Here is a 17579-nt window from a genome sequence, read left to right on the forward strand (position 1 = left end):
ATTTGTTTCATATCTGATCAATGAAAAGATTGATCCTAAGTACAAACTGCAGTGTTCTTAAATGTTATTTTATTTTCGTTCATCTTTCAGTTCCCAGAACTATTGTTCGAAGAAGAAACAGAACAATGCGCAGATCTCTGTTTAAGATTATTGAATCACTGTAGTTCGTGTATAGCAGTCGTCAGATCTCATGCCAGTGCTTCACTGTATTTGCTGATGAGACAAAACTTTGAAATAGGCAACGTAAGTAAACATTTTAGTTTAAAGAGCCATCACAGTGACCATTTCCCATGTATAGTATTTCAATGAGCAAACAAGCTATCTAGTCATTAACCTTTTCACCACCAGTTCCCTCTTTTCATCACAAATTCACAAAATAGTTCTGTTTATAATCTGCACTTTTCTTAAGAAAATCGGGACAAAAATAGCCAAATTTTTTGAGTTAAACTGAAATTTACTCAAATTTTGTCTCTCGGCTCCAAAATTATGGTTCATTTCCAGAAATATTGAAGAGTATAAGAAAAAAGTACAGACAAATTTGAGTGAGAAAGTCTGGTGGTGAGAAGACAAACACTGCTCTATGTACTCAGACAATAAAGCTGTGACAATATTTATACAGTGTTGGAAACAAATCAATAAAATAATATTAAATAAATTGTAAGTACTCTGTTTCTTTTAGAACTTTGCAAGGGTCAAGATGCAAGTTACTATGTCTCTGTCCTCCTTGGTTGGAACTGACCATACCTTTAATGAGCAGTTTTTAAGACGATCCTTAAAAACGATATTGACATATGCAGAGAATGACGGTGAACTGCAAGATACTACGTTTCCAGAACAGGTAAATACACTTCTGGTATTCATTTCAAACTGTGAAAATCCTGTCAAAATCTTAATATTGGCAGTGTGTTTGCCCTGTTTATTGCCACAGCCAAGGAATACAAATTTGCCATACTATAAAATATTTTAGCTTGTATTTAATTTTCGCTATTTTCGCTGAAGGACTGATTCAGTTAAAATAAAATCCAGCGAATATACCTTTTTTCCTATATTTTACATTCAACTCACCAAAAATCAGTGAAAGTAAATTCCATACAAAACACCCAAAAACTCTTTTCACCGAAAATTAATTCCAGCTAAAATAAAGTATTCTACAGTAATATAACTTCAGATTAAAACAAAATTTTTCTTTCATACCATACTATGTCTACCTCTGCCTCATGAATGTCACTGTGTTTAAACAAATATATCTTTGACGTGGATTAGTTAATTTGATTATTTTCAGGTTCGTGATTTAGTGTTTAATCTTCATATGATATTATCTGATACTGTTAAAATGAAAGAATTCCAAGAAGATCCAGAAATGTTGCTTGATTTGATGTATAGAATTGCCAAAGGGTAAGTATGGTGACTAATATATATATATATATATGTACCTGTACCATATACCCTCTATTAATCAAAATTGCCTGTGCGGGAGGGTCGTCACCTGTGTATGCGCGGGAATTGAGTCCCAAGCGACGATAACAACACATGCTAAAAACGCAAAGTCTCATGAGTAGACAATTGTTTGTAAACAATAACACGCTGTGGCCATCTGACGCATGCACAGGTGATGACTCCCCCGCTTTAATGTAATATTTCGTCAATATTCAATATTTAATCTGGGAAATGCCTGATTGGAAATTTTTTTTCTCTTTATTTCAGTTACCAAACTTCTCCAGATTTACGTCTGACATGGCTGCAGACTATGGCCAATAAACACTCTGAGCATAATAATAATGCTGAAGCTGCTGAGTGTTTAGTTCATTCTGCAGCTCTAGTTGCCGAATATTTACATATGATAGAAGATAAACCGTATTTACCAGTAGGATGTGTTGCATTGGAGGTAAATTCCCAATAGAGATCAAAATTTTCACATTTTAAAATATTATTTGTGAACAGTTGAACTGATTCTGTGTGTGTTATATATTTTAGAAAATTTCACCCAATGTGATAGAGGAGAGTGCTGTATCAGATGACGTGGTATCACCAGACGAGGAAGGCATATGTACTGGCAAGCTATTTTCAGAGAGTGGATTTGTAGGTTTATTGGAAACAGCTGTTAGTAAATTTACATATGTAAGTGATCTTTTATATACCATATCTTTGTTCTACAGTGTTCTAACCTCAACGTGACAATAACAAAAATAAGATTGTTCATACATGTATCACCATTTTTGTTTTTAAGTAGTATGCAAATTAGCTCATTAGCATATTGACAACCATTCAAATGCTGCTTTGTGCATTATCAGCAGCTCTCATTAAATGCCAGTAGATGATAGCTCTGCCACCAAGTGCGCAGATTATGCCACACATTATACATCATTTACTTTATGGGTATGGTCACAATTGTTTCACTATGCTTTATCTTCCCACCAGGCTGGTATGTTTGAAACAGTGAATGAAGTTTACAAAATACTAATTCCTATTCATGAAGCCAATAAAGACTACAAAAAGCTAGCAATCATGCACGGCAAAATCAGAGACGCATTTAACAAAATTGTACAGCAGGTAAGAGATCTTTGTATTGATAGGGATAATTCATGTGTTCCAGTGTTGTTGATTATGTTACTATTTATGATTATATATTCAGAACTGTGTAGTATCAGTTAGCAAGATGGCTTCAACTTTGCAAAACGTGGCTTTTCACGCTTACTTTTGTTAGACTTGACAACACCATTTGATATACAAGTGTGATTTCATGCGGTGATCAACTTTATACATGGTTTATGTATTCAATGTAATGTGGAATGTATTTTTACATTGTAAATATTTTGAGAAATATTGAAAACCTGTAAATAACAGTGGATGTTGGACTGAAGGTTTCAAACCAATGTGTATCCCTAACTCATTTTAGTCAGTAGCACCATGGGATTCATTCCTAACCATCACTAAAGCCATTTGTATGTGAATTGTACCATTAAATTCTCCAGTACCCATCCACAATCTCAATATTTGATAGTGTATATCAGGGGGTCGTACCTGACAGATTTGCAAAGTAGGAATGCAGCTTTAAGCAGTAATTATGTATAACATTCTACAGTTAAATCAAGATTGGAGTATTTTATTTCACTATAAAATAGCAGACATCATTTGCATTTGTCAGATCTCTGTTATATTCAGTTTTATATGCAGGCTAATATCAATATTGGTAATTGCAGGGCCATAAGAGATTATTTGGTACATACTTCCGTGTTGGTTTCTATGGCAACATGTTTGGGGATTTAGATGGTCAGGAATATGTGTATAAAGAGCCACCTATAACAAAACTACCTGAAATAGCTAATAGACTGGAGGTAAGAATCATTTCTTATAGAAGATAGTTTTTATGTCAAATTACAGTGCTTGTCTTGACTGTATTATTCTAATCATAGCATGTGATTATCGTGTGTTCATAAGTACAATATATATAAGGGGCATTAACAAAACACTGAAATTTATGGCTGAATGACCCATACAGCAAAAGTAATTTGACTTTGTTTTTGACTTTGACAGTCCTTCTACAATGAGAGATTTGGTAACGATGTCGTTGAAGTGGTCAAAGACTCCAATATGGTAGACCGAGAGAAGTTACAAGCCAAGAAAGCATATGTCCAGATTACTTACGTGGAGCCATACTTTGATTTCTATGAAACTCTCAGTCGGGAAACACATTTTGAAAAAAATATAAACATTCGTAAGTACCTATGCTGAATGCATGTGTATGTTGTCATCTTGTGTTTTGGATTTCGGTAATTTAATTAAATTTACAATACATTATACTGTACAGCTGGTTTTTTATTTTGATATTTGCACCAGTAAGTAAAACCTGCTAATTAAAATTAAATTTATGCGAACATGTAGATAGAACAATAGACCTCATTGTTTTCCTGTTCTCAAAACATCAAAATGAATTATCACTTCATATCACTTGTTTGTAGTAGTGATTTATACGAGAAAAGTCCACAAACTTTTTTATCACATGACCAACTCTGGATGTCATAACGACAGAAAAATCATGATTTTACAGAGCTACTCTTGCAAGAAATCATTTAATTTATGCATCAAGTCTAACCACATTAGTGGATGTGCAGTTGCAGTTTTTCAAAATAATTTTTGTGAGTAATTGTCGTTGTCGAGATATTTTCATCCTACCATATTAGGAAATATGAATTCCAAATATGGATAATAATAAAAACAAACATGGCTGCCACTAAGGTTTGACCAGATTCCACACAAAGAAGTTCACTGATTCTGTTCTAAACATTTTGAATTTCGGCATTCCATTGATGGAAGGAAAAGATGTATAATAATAAGACAGTACACCATCGCATCCACCTCCGCTGAGCGTCTGTTGATACTTCCGCTGTACTGTCTTTGTGTATACTTTTCGGTATCCTCGTAATAACCTCGTAGTATCACTACTGTGAATGATATCCACAGTGGTCATATGATAATGTGTCCCATGTCACATCCATATTTACACTTATGTTACAAATGCGTCTAGTAATCTGTAGATGACTCTCACAATATAATATGTGATATGTTTTCATATACTGTAAAGTACTTTATTTTCAATTGGAATTAATTTTCAGTATTTTCGCTGAAAGGATGATTCAGTGAAAATAAAATCCAGCGAATATACCTTTTTTCTATATTTTACATTGAGCTCGTCAAAAATCAGTGAAAATATATTCCATACAAAACACCAAAAACAGCAAAAATTCTCATCTAAAATAAAGTATTTCTTGTCCTATTTGCAGGAAGGTTTATGTATGCAACGCCATTTACACTGGATGGCCGTGCTCATGGTGATTTACAAGAACAATACAAACGTAAGACTATCCTGACTGTGTCTAACTCATTCCCATACATCAAAACCAGACTGTCTGTCATATTTAGAGAAGAGGTAAGTGATATTGAAAGCCAATTATAGTGAATGTTTACAAGCATGTCAGTGAGCCAATCATAGTGAATGTTACAAGCTTGTCGGTGAGCCAATCATAGAGAATGTTACAAGCTTGTCAGTGAACCAATCGTAATGAATGTTACATGCTTGTCAGTGAGCCAAACATAGTGAATGTTACAAGCTTGCAGGTGAGCCAATCATAGTGAATGTTACAAGCTTGTCAGTGAGCCAATCATAGTGAATGTTACAAGCTTGTCAGTGAGCCAATCATAGTGAATGTTAAAGCATGTCAGTGAGCCAATCATAGTAAGTGTAACAAGCATGTCAGTGTACCAATCATAGTGAATGTTAAAGCATGTCAGTGTACCAATCATAGTGAATATTACAAGCATGATTCTCTTGAGCCAATCATAGTGAACGTTAAAGCATGTCAGTGAGCCAATCATAGTAAGTGTAACAAACATGTCAGTATACCAATCATAGTGAATGTTAAAGCATGTCAGTGTACCAATCATAGTGAATATTACAAGCATGATTCTCTTGAGCCAATCATAATATAGGTAACAAATACCAGATACCATGGATTGTTGATGAGCAAAACGCAGTAAGCATGACATATGTTTTTGTTATGTCTTGAAAGATTGTATTGACACCAGTAGAGGTAGCAATTGAAGACATTCAGAAGAAATCAAGAGAGTTACAAGTTGCTATCTATCAGGATCCACTTGATGCTAAAATGTTACAGATGGTGTTACAGGGATGTATAGGAACCACTGTTAACCAGGTAAAGTCTTCTAAAAGATGAATTAGTTGATAAACCGTGCACTGTGATGTAGTTTGTCTACATTTTTGTCAACCAGCATGTATGTACCTGACAATATATAATAACTAGCTAGTAATCTGCAGTAACAATCCCCATAATGAGTTTTAGTAACCTTGATACACACATGGTTATTTAATAGCAACAGCAGTTAACGTTATTTTACCTTTCGGTGCAAATGGATGGTTATTTTTACCAACCAGTCACTTCACCAGTGCTGTCTACAAGGACTGATTTTGTAGGAATCTAGAGCTAAAATGGAATCTCAAAATTCAGCTTGTTCAGTCTTCTTGGGACACAAGCAAAAAATGTTGTGACCCCTATCTCCTTCGATTTTACACATGTTTGTTTTAGCTACATTGTAATCACAAACATTTTGTAAGATGTTTTTTTAAGATCACAGCAAATCTCTATGCTCCAATGGTGCATCATATACACATATATGCGCATCATATCGACACACATGCACAAGCTTTAACAAGTGTAGCCTTCTTTATATGGCAAATATATTGATAAGTTTTCAAAATTAGTTCTCCCCATGCCTCTTCCTCATGGATGTTGAAATTAATTTTTGAAAGTTATTTTCTATCATTGCTTTTTGACAGGGTCCTTTAGAAGTGGCCTTAGTGTTCTTATCAGACTGTTCAGAAACTACTAAAACAATGGATAAACACTACAATAAATTAAGACTTTCTTTCAAGGAATTTTCAAACAAGTAAGTTCATTCCTACTATTTCATGCATTGATATTATCTAGTACCATTTCAGTATTGGAAGTCAGATGTTAACTTTCTTTTTAGGATTGATCTTCATGCATGTGTGCATTCATCGATATCCAGTCGTATCTCACACATACTCGGACAGTTAAAACTTTACAGTTACAACAGACATGTACACATCATTTGTTTCTTGATTCAATTCAGAATGGCTGAATGGCAGCCATTTTAATGTCGAAAATGTATCAAAATGTATCACACATTTTCACCATTCCAGAACCAGATATCAGTCATGCTTGGACAGATTCAGCTCAGATTCAGTTTCCTGATTCAATTCAGAATGGCTGAATGGCAGCCATTTTAATGTCAAAAATGTATCAAAATGTATCACACATTTTCACCATTCCAGAACCAGATATCAGTCATGCTTGGACAGATTCAGTTCAAACTTGGTACATATGTTGAACATAATGGTATTTTGATACACATCATTGTCAAAATTCCTTGTTTGGAAATTTAAAATCTCACTGGAAATTTGAGAATGATGTTCACATTGTTTCTAAATCTTCAAGCAATATTCATGTTTACTCATATATTTATTCACACCAATCATACATATGTAAATATTCAGATCTGACTTATTTTCAGGTGTGAGGAGGCATTGCATAAAAACAAGAGTCTAATTGGACCAGACCAGAAAGAGTACCAACGTGAACTTGAAAGAAACTATCATTGGTTCACTGAACGTTTAAAACCACTGATATGTAATAGAATGGGTACAATAAAACGAAATCCCAGATCCCGCAGCACTGGTTCTAGCAAAGGTAGTAGTCATAAGACTAAAGCATATCAGTTGTGAAGGATTATTTAATTTTTTTATACTGTAAATCTTTACATCCACCAACAGTACAATGTTGTTGGTGTGATATGCTGTAGCTGTTCGCAACTTCTAACAATAATAATCTGTCCAAACTTGTTTGCAATTCTTTTTGATGTTCAGTTATATCATAGACACTAAAAAGAACATGCAGCTGTGGTATTTTTTTAGACGAAGTCCGAAATAGGGAACTATTAATTTTCGTTTTGGCCGTCCGTGCGTCCAATCATTTCTCGAACATTCTTTGACCATTTGATCAAAAATGGTTGACTGGCGGCCATTTTTGTCCTAAAGTTTGTTAAATTCTGATACTTAAACAAGTCCAGAACCATTTCTCGGAGATGAAGAAGGTAATTCAAATTTTGTATGAGGATCATGCATATTGGGTTGCAGGTGCACGTCATATATTTTTTTGAGATTCAACCAAATATAGCTGATTGTTGGCCATTTACATTTTTGTGATTCAACCAAATATGATCAGCCCATTACGATACATTGCAAGCAATGACTGATCACAGCACTATACAGTCAGAATAACACCCACACTCCTGGATCGCTGCTTGTTAAGAACTTTGGCATTTAAATACACAATTGGAACTGTGCATTGTCAATGCTTTTTGGTGCATATCGAGCACATGGCAACCAAAGATCCATGTTTTATAAACTTAAGACAAAAATGACCACAGTTATATTAGCAGTAACGTCAAGTATATCCACACACAAAAATGGAATACCAAGATTACGGTAGCTATAATTTTAATCGAATTTTTATCTTGCATTCTGAAAAATAATTACATTCATTACAGCAATGCCTTAACTTTGGTTGATAATGTATGAATACAAGTACAGCAATTTGTAGAACGTTAACGTCCATGTTCTATCTAGTGTTTGTTATATAATATTTACTACTATTATATATAAAGTACAATACAGTTTATAAATACATGTAGTGTACAGAGTGGTCATATTATTTAAACTTGAACCACGACATATCTAGAGTATTTTCTCATTCATTCTGTGCCTTTGTCTAATTAACTTATGGACATAATTTGTAATACTGAATTACGTTTCTTAACTATGGAGTGAAAATAGCTTTACTAAATCATGTCAAAATTTCTTGTCCACAATAGCTATCACTGCCAGTTATAATGTACATTTAAAGTGTGTGTTTCTAATATTTTGTATATAAGATTATCTAATAAAGTATTTGTAATAATTTTATATTTTGTGTGAACTTCAATTTTTCACAGCTGTATCTGAAACTTGATTGTGACTAGACTAGACCCACTTCTAACATGAACATAAATATGGATTTGACATGGGACACATTATCATATGACCACTGTGGATATCATTCACAGTAGTGATACTATGAGGTTATTACGACGATACCGAAAAGTATGCATGAAGACAGTACAGTGGGAGTATCGACCGACACGAAATGGAGGTCGATGTGACGGCGTACTGAGTGCAAACTTTTCAGTATCCTCGTAACAACCTTATAATTATACATCTTTTGCTCCCAATGATACATCATGGCAATGGCGAAATTCAAAAAATTTAGGACAGAATCAGCTAACTTCTTTGTGTGGAGTCCCGTCAAACCCTGGTGGCAGTCATGTTTTTTATTATTATAGGATGCTTACGTGTGTAATCATCCCATATTTAGAATACAAATTTTCTAATATGGTAATTATTAATTATTAAAGTAAGTTGTTCATAGATTGTCATTATTACTATTCCAACACCTGTACAGTACTGTTTCCAATGTTATAGGACAGTTATCACTCCTTATGGATTCAGTTATTCAAACAGCAAAAGCGTCTCCGATGTAACTGATACCACCTAGATTACCAGATACGTATACCAGTTATATGAAGGAAAACATGATAGACTTGCCTGATCCAAATGAACTTTACCTGCTGCACTCCAAGTAGTCGGCACATCTATCATGCAAGGCATAAAGTCAGAATGTTTTGGCAGCTAAGATATTCTGAAGTTACCCCTCCCCAGGACATATTAGAGCACACTATCGCTAGTTCCATGTCTCATCATTCAGGCAGAGTAAGCCATTTTGAGTTAGTTATCTATCATTTGCTGCATCTGTCAAATTCAGCCAGGTTTATGCAATGTATTTTTTTTTTAAATGTTTTTGTGCCAGGTGACAGTTCTGGACATTGACTGTTACTGTTGTCTTTCTCGCCTTTTTTTTTTTTTTTCATGTGCAAATTGCAAGTGAGAGTGCCAACACATACCGGGTAGTGCATTTTTACCACAGAAGCCATTTCCATGTTTGGGACATGACAGGGTTGTGCACCCATCTTCCTATCAAATGGCAATTCAATGCGCTATCCTGGCGTCAACCAGACTTGGCCAAATTACAAACAGACCTTAACCAAGGCCCCCCCCCCCCAAAGTCGCGTTCGTTGAATGAGTCTCGACCAGTGGAATTACCCTTCCCATCGAGTCTGTGACACTCTCCCACAGTAGGGATCGAGCCTTTTTGCTGTTCAACCCAAAGTAGGATTTGAACTTTGGTCTACTTATCACAAGTCCGAAGCAACAACCACCATGCTACCAGTAACGAGTTTATGCAGTGAAATAAATTAACCCAGACCGTACCAGAGGAATATAAAACAATTTCCAAAATGCTGCTTCTCATTACAACATTGTGAGGTATTGCTAGCTATACACAAGATAACTTTCTATAATAATATTGTCTTTTAGTTGTCCAGCAGGTATATACACAACTCGGAATGACCACTCAGTATTGACCCACCATGTCCTGAATTGGCGTTGATGGATTTTAAACTGGACAAATCTCTACAGCCCAACTCAGCCAAGGAAGGGCCGAGTCATAGTTTGATTCAGCCATGTTTGCTACATTTAGTGTGTGGAGAACTACTATCTTAGGAAGTCGTATCCATCCAACGAAACGAGCATTCATGGGTAGACAGAAATTTAGGCCAAATTTACTGAGTATTATTTTTGTAATCAATTTCAGCATGCCACTTAGTAAGCAGCGATTGTATGTTAGTGATCACGTTCTTGGATATCGATTGTGCATAAGCGTGCAGTATAATGTCGCCAGATAACCAATAGTTTTAAATTTTCCATAAGCGAAATAAAAGTGACAGACATTTATTCCATCAGCTTACTAGTAATTCACACACTTGTAAAAGTTTTTTCTGTATTCAGTGCATGGCCAACCCCCTTTGTCTGACATTTGGCGGTGGAGAAGCTGGAAGGGTCCATGGATACTAAGAATATTGTTTTTTTAAAAATGTCCATTTCAGGGCAACAAAAAACCGAAAACAAAAATGAGTGCAATTCACAGGCACTTTAACAAGAAATTCGCTCAATATTAATAATTTTGAACTACGATATTCACCCAATGTTAATGTTTTCACAACAACCCAAATTAGTAGGCAATCTTATTTCTCAAGTATTAAAACTGAAGTTTCATCATTTTAATAAAATTCAGTGGGCACACCTGAGCAATGTTAAATACTAGCTTGAACAAATCAGTCAAGGCATGTCCGAGTGTACTAAGATACTGTAAAACAAGCTATTTTCACTGACATTTAATTTCACTTTTTTGATGTTTAACGGTAAACATATTCACTGTTTTAATTTCACAAATTTGTCAAGATAACAAGTTTTATTGTTATTTTAAACATGTTCTAGTAGATTTAATTTATCAGCGAAAAAGCAAAATTAAAACCCAGTGAATAATTAATGCATTTACAGTACATAAAAATATATAACCTTTATGGTAATTTTAAATCAAATCATAAAACAACCATCACAGAATCAAAATAGTGATTACATCCAAGGCCATACCTGCACCAACTACAGAAATAATTGCCAATAAACATTGAAGGAAAACTTTATTTACACGGATTATAAAGCTGAATTCATGACGGTAATACATTATCATCATGGTAAAAGTACTGTAGATTTGATTTATTCACTTGTGAGGACCACCTGTAGTGTTATACAAGGAAAGCAGCGAAGCTAAACAACAACTGTCAAAATGGAACAATACAGAGCTGTGAAAATATTCTACTGAAAAAAACAGCATGGAATCTCAAATCTGTAAGCATGATAAAGAATCAAGATTGTTTACATCGTCACAAAAAAACATTTTGAAACAATGGCCTGATGGAGAGGTAGTATTTTCTCTATTAGAAACATAGTGAGTTTGATGTACCCACTACAAACATATTTGGGTTTTATTGTGATGATATTGGTGATGCTCTTTTAATAGAATAAATACAATGCTTATGATCAATGTCTCATGTATATATATTATATGGAGCAATATTCAGTTCACATGACACACAGGTAGGTACCCCTAGCATACAACATGGGTTGAGTAAGATAATACAAAACATAGAATATTAATATAATATAATATAGAATGAAAATATAACGCCACATTTACATCAAAAATTTCTAATATAAAAAGTTTTTCGCATATAACTGACTATTTAAAATATTGATTTAATAATGAAATGGCAATTTTGATAACTATTACCGTAATACTGAATGTACCAAATTAAAGACACTGTTCAAAATATTAAATACAGCATTAATATTATAGATGAAGACAATTTTAAAGAAATTAAGGCAGTGTTACAAACATGCATTATAAATTTAATTGACTTGAACAGAAAACAATCAAGGGTTAAAAACTAAACGGAGGGCAACGTCCATGTTGGTGACAAAGACTAATTTCAAATCTAATTGCTATCTTTATATAATTGGAAATCTAAGTACTAAACAATTTTCTGAAAAATTACAGATACTTGTGATACTAAACATTATGTATGTGTTTCGTCATCTTCCAAGAAGTCCTTAGCCTGTTCTTTGGATACAGTATCTATATGACTAACCTGTAGGGGAAAAATAAACAAATTTTAAATCATAATAAATACATGAGAGTTATCCCCGAGTTCCAAGATGAATCACAGAATTTTATCCCCAATTTAAATATCTGATTTTCTCTTTACTATCAGTTCTCGTGTAATGCAGGAAAGGTGTGTGCCGGCCACAAAAATTAAATGATTAATTTTGATTTTGAACTCTGATTTCTTTTTTTCGTAAGTATGAATTATATGAAAATTGAACTACATATGTAATGACGAAAAAAATAATCACAATGGGGGAATTCCACAACAAAACATGGAGGGAAAAATGACAAATGCAGCTGACAGCATCTAGGTTTGATTGAAACTACAACCAGAGATTATTTTGTCCAAACAAGTCAAATTTAATACACAAGTGTTTGCTCAGATGATGAAATTACACTGCACTGCACATAATAGTGTCACTGAGCAAGTTACCTATGAGATGATACATACCTTATTACGAAAACGAACACCATAAAATTTATCAGCAGATTCTAACAGTTCTGGTCTAAAGGTGGTAGTGATGAACTGTGCATCATCAGCTAAATCATGAATCATGTCTGAAAATGAAAATAAAATATTTATGCAATTTACAAACACCTATTCCGTATAAGTGAAATACAGTAACGAGTTAATTAATAAAAATGTTGTAATAATATGCCAGCCTTGAGTGAAAATCAGCCTTGGTCACTTACCTGCCACAGCTTTCCTATGTTGGGCATCTAAAGCTGAATCAATTTCATCAAAGAGATAGAAAGGAGCAGGATCACATTTCTGAATTGCAAATATAAGAGTCAAAGCTACAAGTGACTTCTGACCACCAGAAAGCTGCTGCATTTCACGGGTTTCACCAGCCTTACCAGTAAACGATACCTGAATAAACAACAAACAGATTTATCTCAAAAAGAATGCCATCAAGAAATGACTTGTTTCAATGAGTATATTTAGTTGTTATAAAGAATTTGAGGTAACACTATTATTTTCTTTTGACCCCAAATTATGTAAGGTTTATCGTTACATACCTTGATTCCAACACCAGTAAACTGCTCCACTAATGGTGTACCAACAGGAGCCTGACTAGATTCGCTATCCATCTAGCAGAATTATACAAGAAATCATTCAATTAATGTATTTAGTATTTTCATTTTATAAACTTCAGTCAACTGAATGAGTAGTTTCACATCATACGACTGACTATACAGTACCACTGCCACATAGGCTTTGGCATGTGGTATCAGTGTCATTACTCATATAGTGTTTAATTCTGTGTGGATTTCTTGGAAACTAGATAAAGTTGAGTTTGAATACTTTTTGAAATATTGCTACACATCATTTGTGAATGCAAATTGATTGCATGCCTATAATTTTAACAGTTACAAACAAGACATGCTGAATTTTAGATTAGGACTCACTATTAATCATTCCCCAAATTCAACAAGGTTAATGACATAGTCCCCATTGGAATTAGAGAAAATGTTATTCAAGTTAAAATTAGTGATATGGACTAAAAGCATAGTTAATAATTTAGAGCGAATAATTGGCTAGTCTAGTATCAACAGAAATAAGATGTATTAAATGACTTCCAAAATCGTAATATATGGTCAGAAATTAAACAGGATATGCTATTCATGCATTTTTTGTATCCAAACTGAACTTCATTTGTCCAGGCTCAAAAAATACACAAAACATATCATAATGGACATGTATCTCAACATGTAGTGTTTGTATCAAATTTGAATGAAAACTGACAAAATGGCTGCCAGTCAGCCATCTTGGATTGAATCAGTAAATTACTGCATGTGCATATGTCCCAGATAAAGTACTGGGCAAATGCAAAGAATGAACAGATTTGGTCCACGGGGTTCTGAAATAGGACTCCTAATGGACGGACGGAGACCGAATTATAAGTCCCCATTTTGATCTTCATTCGAACGTGGACTAAAAAGACATAAATATGAAGCTAATATTGAAGTGAAGGCAATGCCACATAGCAGCAAAGTTGTACCAAGAAGAAGCCAAAGCTTATGCCACAGCTGTACAGTAAATGAGTTTTAATTTAATTATTCACTTGGATTTAATTTCAATATTTTCATGGCCGAGTGAAATCAGCTATACTGAATCTATGTAAACATGAAAAATTACAACAGAACGCACTGTCACTCGAAAAATCAGTGAATTTAAAACCAAGTGATCAAATACCAAAATAGTGATAATAAACCCCAGTAACAACGAATACTTTACAGCACTAATATACGGTATACACTGCAACACTTGAACAGTACTGCAGCTGTCCATATATAAACCCCACAAACCCACACCGCCCACTTTTTCCATTCCCTTAAAATTATGCTTGTACTTGAGGGTGCAAATACAGAATTCTAAAGAGACATACCTCCTGTGACGACTGATCTATATCCCCTTTTTTCATTACCAATGTAGCATGTCCACCTGGTACTAATCTATGGAATACTTCACTAAAGTATTTGGACACTTGTTTAAAAGTCAGCTGGATAGCTTCATATTTCCTGTGTTCCAACACTTGCATCAGTTCAGTAATGGCCTGTAAAATATCAACAATACAAGATTTGATTTACAGACATTCAGACAGTGTTCTCTTCAAGCCTTATTTCCATGAAGTTTCCCCAGTCAGGTGACCAGGTTTCTCAGTGAATTTTAACACTCAGAAAAACATTACTGACTCAAAGTATGTTTTTTTTTAGATAAAAACAAAACATTTCTGTAAATTTGCTTACAGTGGGCATAAAAACAAGATTCCTAAGAGAAGTGTAAGTGACTGTTGCTATTAATAGTATGTTATTGCTAGTCAGATGTGCACTGAACATTACAGCAATGTAGAATAACACAAGAAAACATTTGTTGACTCATCTTGCAATATATACTTATGCCTATAAGTATACTGTAGAATACTTTATTTTCGCTTCCGTGAAAATAAAATCCAGCAAATATACTTTTTTTCTAATATTTCACATTAAACTCATCAAAAATCAGTGAAAATAAATTCCATACAAAACGCCCAAAAAGCCTTTTCAGCAAAAATTAATTCCAGCGAAAATAAAATATTCCACAGTATATTGCAAGATATAAAGTTGTTTTGAACGAGCCACTGATACTCAAGATTTTTTCTGCAATGCATCAGAACATATTTCTGACGTATTATTGACATTGAGACTGAAATTTACATATAATTTTGTTCTTCAATTGCCCTTACGTTTGCATCGACTTTCAACTTACCATGTGGCCCTTGTCTAATTCTTCTTTACGTTTAATAAGTTTCTCTTTCTGATCTGAAAAATTCACAAACTGATCCAGAGCTTTCTTGTTTACATGGCTGTATTTTTTCAATTCTGCATTGCACTGTTCCAGTTTCTTGAAAAGAGCTTTCAATGACAAAGTATTGTATTTCTCAAAGGCATCACTGGGCAGTGATCCAAGCTCACGAATCTTACGCATACATTCTTCTTTCTGAAATGAAAGTGCATAAATTATCAAAACTTCTGTGATTTGATGATTTTATAACATTCATGATGTCAAAATTTCAGAAATTCCAAGTCACTGACACTCCTGAGTAGGAAAGCAGACATTTTCACTTCAACAAAATTTAATGATTTTCACTGACTCCGAAAATTTTTCTTAAAATAGTCTACAGTGAGTACTGTGAACTGCTTTAATTAAATGAGAAACTAATTTTTCGAGAAAGGAGAAAAACTTCTGATCAGTAATCACAGTAACTTGTCTCTGAAAAAGTCATCAACTGTAAACACTAATTACAATTTCGCTGTTAGTGATATTCACTGTATTAACAAAATCAAACAAGCCATGCATGGCACAGTCCTCGTTAGTTATCGAATTTAAGATATATAGTTTTGTTTATAGTAATATAGCTGGAGCACAAACATGTCAGGAATATGATTATGATGATTGTTTAACATTAAAATGATTGACATTTTAACGTATCGTCAAACGAGTACTTGTCCACATTGAGAGATACATATTGCTTTGGAACAGCATTAATTATAACAAAATCAGCCATTTTGAATACATGTATATATCTATAATATGATGTATAATGAATATATAAAATTTGAACATAATCAGTCAAAGCATGTCTGAGATATGGCTCTAGAAGCCCATTCTTTAAAACAAAATGGACGCCAGTCAACCATTTTGAATGCGATCTGAATAATAAAATGACATGCATCAAGGTCCTATAATGTCCAATGTATATACCAAGTTTGAACAAAATCCATCTGTAAACGGCCGAGAAATGCCCGATTTTGATGATTTTTTAGCACAAAAATGGCCGCCATTCAGCCATCTTGAATCAGATGATGTGCATATGTATAATGTAATGTATGATGTATGTGTGAAGTTTTATTGTGATTGGTCCAGGCATTTCTAAGATACAGGTCTGAACGCACGGGCGCACAAACACACAGAGGTCAAAACATAATTACCAGTTTTCAGACTGCATCCGAACGGGGACTAATAATTGACAAATAATACTGAAAATTTAAACCATGGATCAGGGCATATGAAAGGTATGTGAATCTCACTCCATGTGGATGGCATCTGGTTAGAGTCCTCAACGAAACAGATATTTTCACCAATGTGTGAAGTACTTTATTTCTCTATTATATACAACCATGACTACCGGTAGATAAAGAAGACTGTTTTGCTGCTATTTTAAAAATTGGGCAAGTAAGCGTAATTTCAAAGCATAAGGCCTGTTCTAAATAGTCATGCCAGTGCTCAAATCAACTGTTAATTATAAGGATATTAAAAATCAAAAAGTGTTAATCTTAATGTATACGTTCAAGGCAGACAATCATGTACACAAGACAATAACACACACAATACTACATCCAGCAAATAAAAAGAAATCACATGACCAATTTACCTTTTTTAAAAGTAGACTTTGCTTATTTGTCATTTTTTCAAGCGCTTTTGTATCATCTTGTATCTTTTCTAACTGTCCTTTTTCATTTGTCTTCCATTCTTCCAATTCAGTCTGTAATTCTTGTTTCTCTTTATTCAATTCTTCCACCTGCATTTCCATTTCTGCCCCAAAAATGCATGTTTAAAGTTTAATGCCAGAATCCACGCAATGAACAGAGACTTCCACCAAGCGGCTCATTTTCCCACACATTGTGATTTACATATTAATTCCCCTACATTAATTTCATCTACAATATTGGATTTCTTGAACATGAAAACTTACACTTACAATTATACTTCTATCACTATTATTTCAATAAATAATCGCAAAAAGTTTCTTGTGGATCTAGCTCTGTAACTATTTCATATGC

General features: G+C 34.0%; 2 protein-coding genes across 2 annotated transcripts in view; one reads left to right on the forward strand and one right to left on the reverse strand.

The window, feature by feature from the left end:
* Positions 1 to 8560, forward strand: part of LOC100368094 (dedicator of cytokinesis protein 7-like) — a 43060-nt gene extending 34500 nt beyond the window's left edge. The window contains exons 30-41 of the mRNA XM_085504587.1: positions 91 to 243; positions 680 to 838; positions 1283 to 1395; positions 1705 to 1885; positions 1975 to 2118; positions 2419 to 2550; positions 3201 to 3335; positions 3535 to 3715; positions 4782 to 4927; positions 5568 to 5711; positions 6353 to 6462; positions 7111 to 8560. Coding sequence (XP_085360713.1) covers positions 91 to 243; positions 680 to 838; positions 1283 to 1395; positions 1705 to 1885; positions 1975 to 2118; positions 2419 to 2550; positions 3201 to 3335; positions 3535 to 3715; positions 4782 to 4927; positions 5568 to 5711; positions 6353 to 6462; positions 7111 to 7321 — 1809 coding nt within the window. The 3' untranslated portion in view covers positions 7322 to 8560. The remainder of the gene's footprint in view (positions 1 to 90; positions 244 to 679; positions 839 to 1282; positions 1396 to 1704; positions 1886 to 1974; positions 2119 to 2418; positions 2551 to 3200; positions 3336 to 3534; positions 3716 to 4781; positions 4928 to 5567; positions 5712 to 6352; positions 6463 to 7110) is intronic.
* Positions 8561 to 11212: 2652 nt separating this feature from the next.
* The window catches only part of LOC100368243 (structural maintenance of chromosomes protein 3), a 31642-nt gene continuing 25275 nt past the window's right edge, over positions 11213 to 17579 (reverse strand). Inside the window, exons 23-29 of the mRNA XM_085504282.1 lie at positions 17171 to 17331; positions 15505 to 15735; positions 14645 to 14812; positions 13275 to 13346; positions 12948 to 13125; positions 12706 to 12812; positions 11213 to 12237 (exon numbers count right to left, since the gene is read on the reverse strand). Of these exons, the coding sequence (XP_085360408.1) occupies positions 12166 to 12237; positions 12706 to 12812; positions 12948 to 13125; positions 13275 to 13346; positions 14645 to 14812; positions 15505 to 15735; positions 17171 to 17331 (989 nt within the window). The 3' untranslated portion in view covers positions 11213 to 12165. The remainder of the gene's footprint in view (positions 12238 to 12705; positions 12813 to 12947; positions 13126 to 13274; positions 13347 to 14644; positions 14813 to 15504; positions 15736 to 17170; positions 17332 to 17579) is intronic.

The sequence above is a fragment of the Saccoglossus kowalevskii genome, chromosome 10, assembly GCF_978046115.1.
Source record: "Saccoglossus kowalevskii chromosome 10, keSacKowa6.1, whole genome shotgun sequence".
NCBI lineage: Eukaryota > Metazoa > Hemichordata > Enteropneusta > Harrimaniidae > Saccoglossus > Saccoglossus kowalevskii.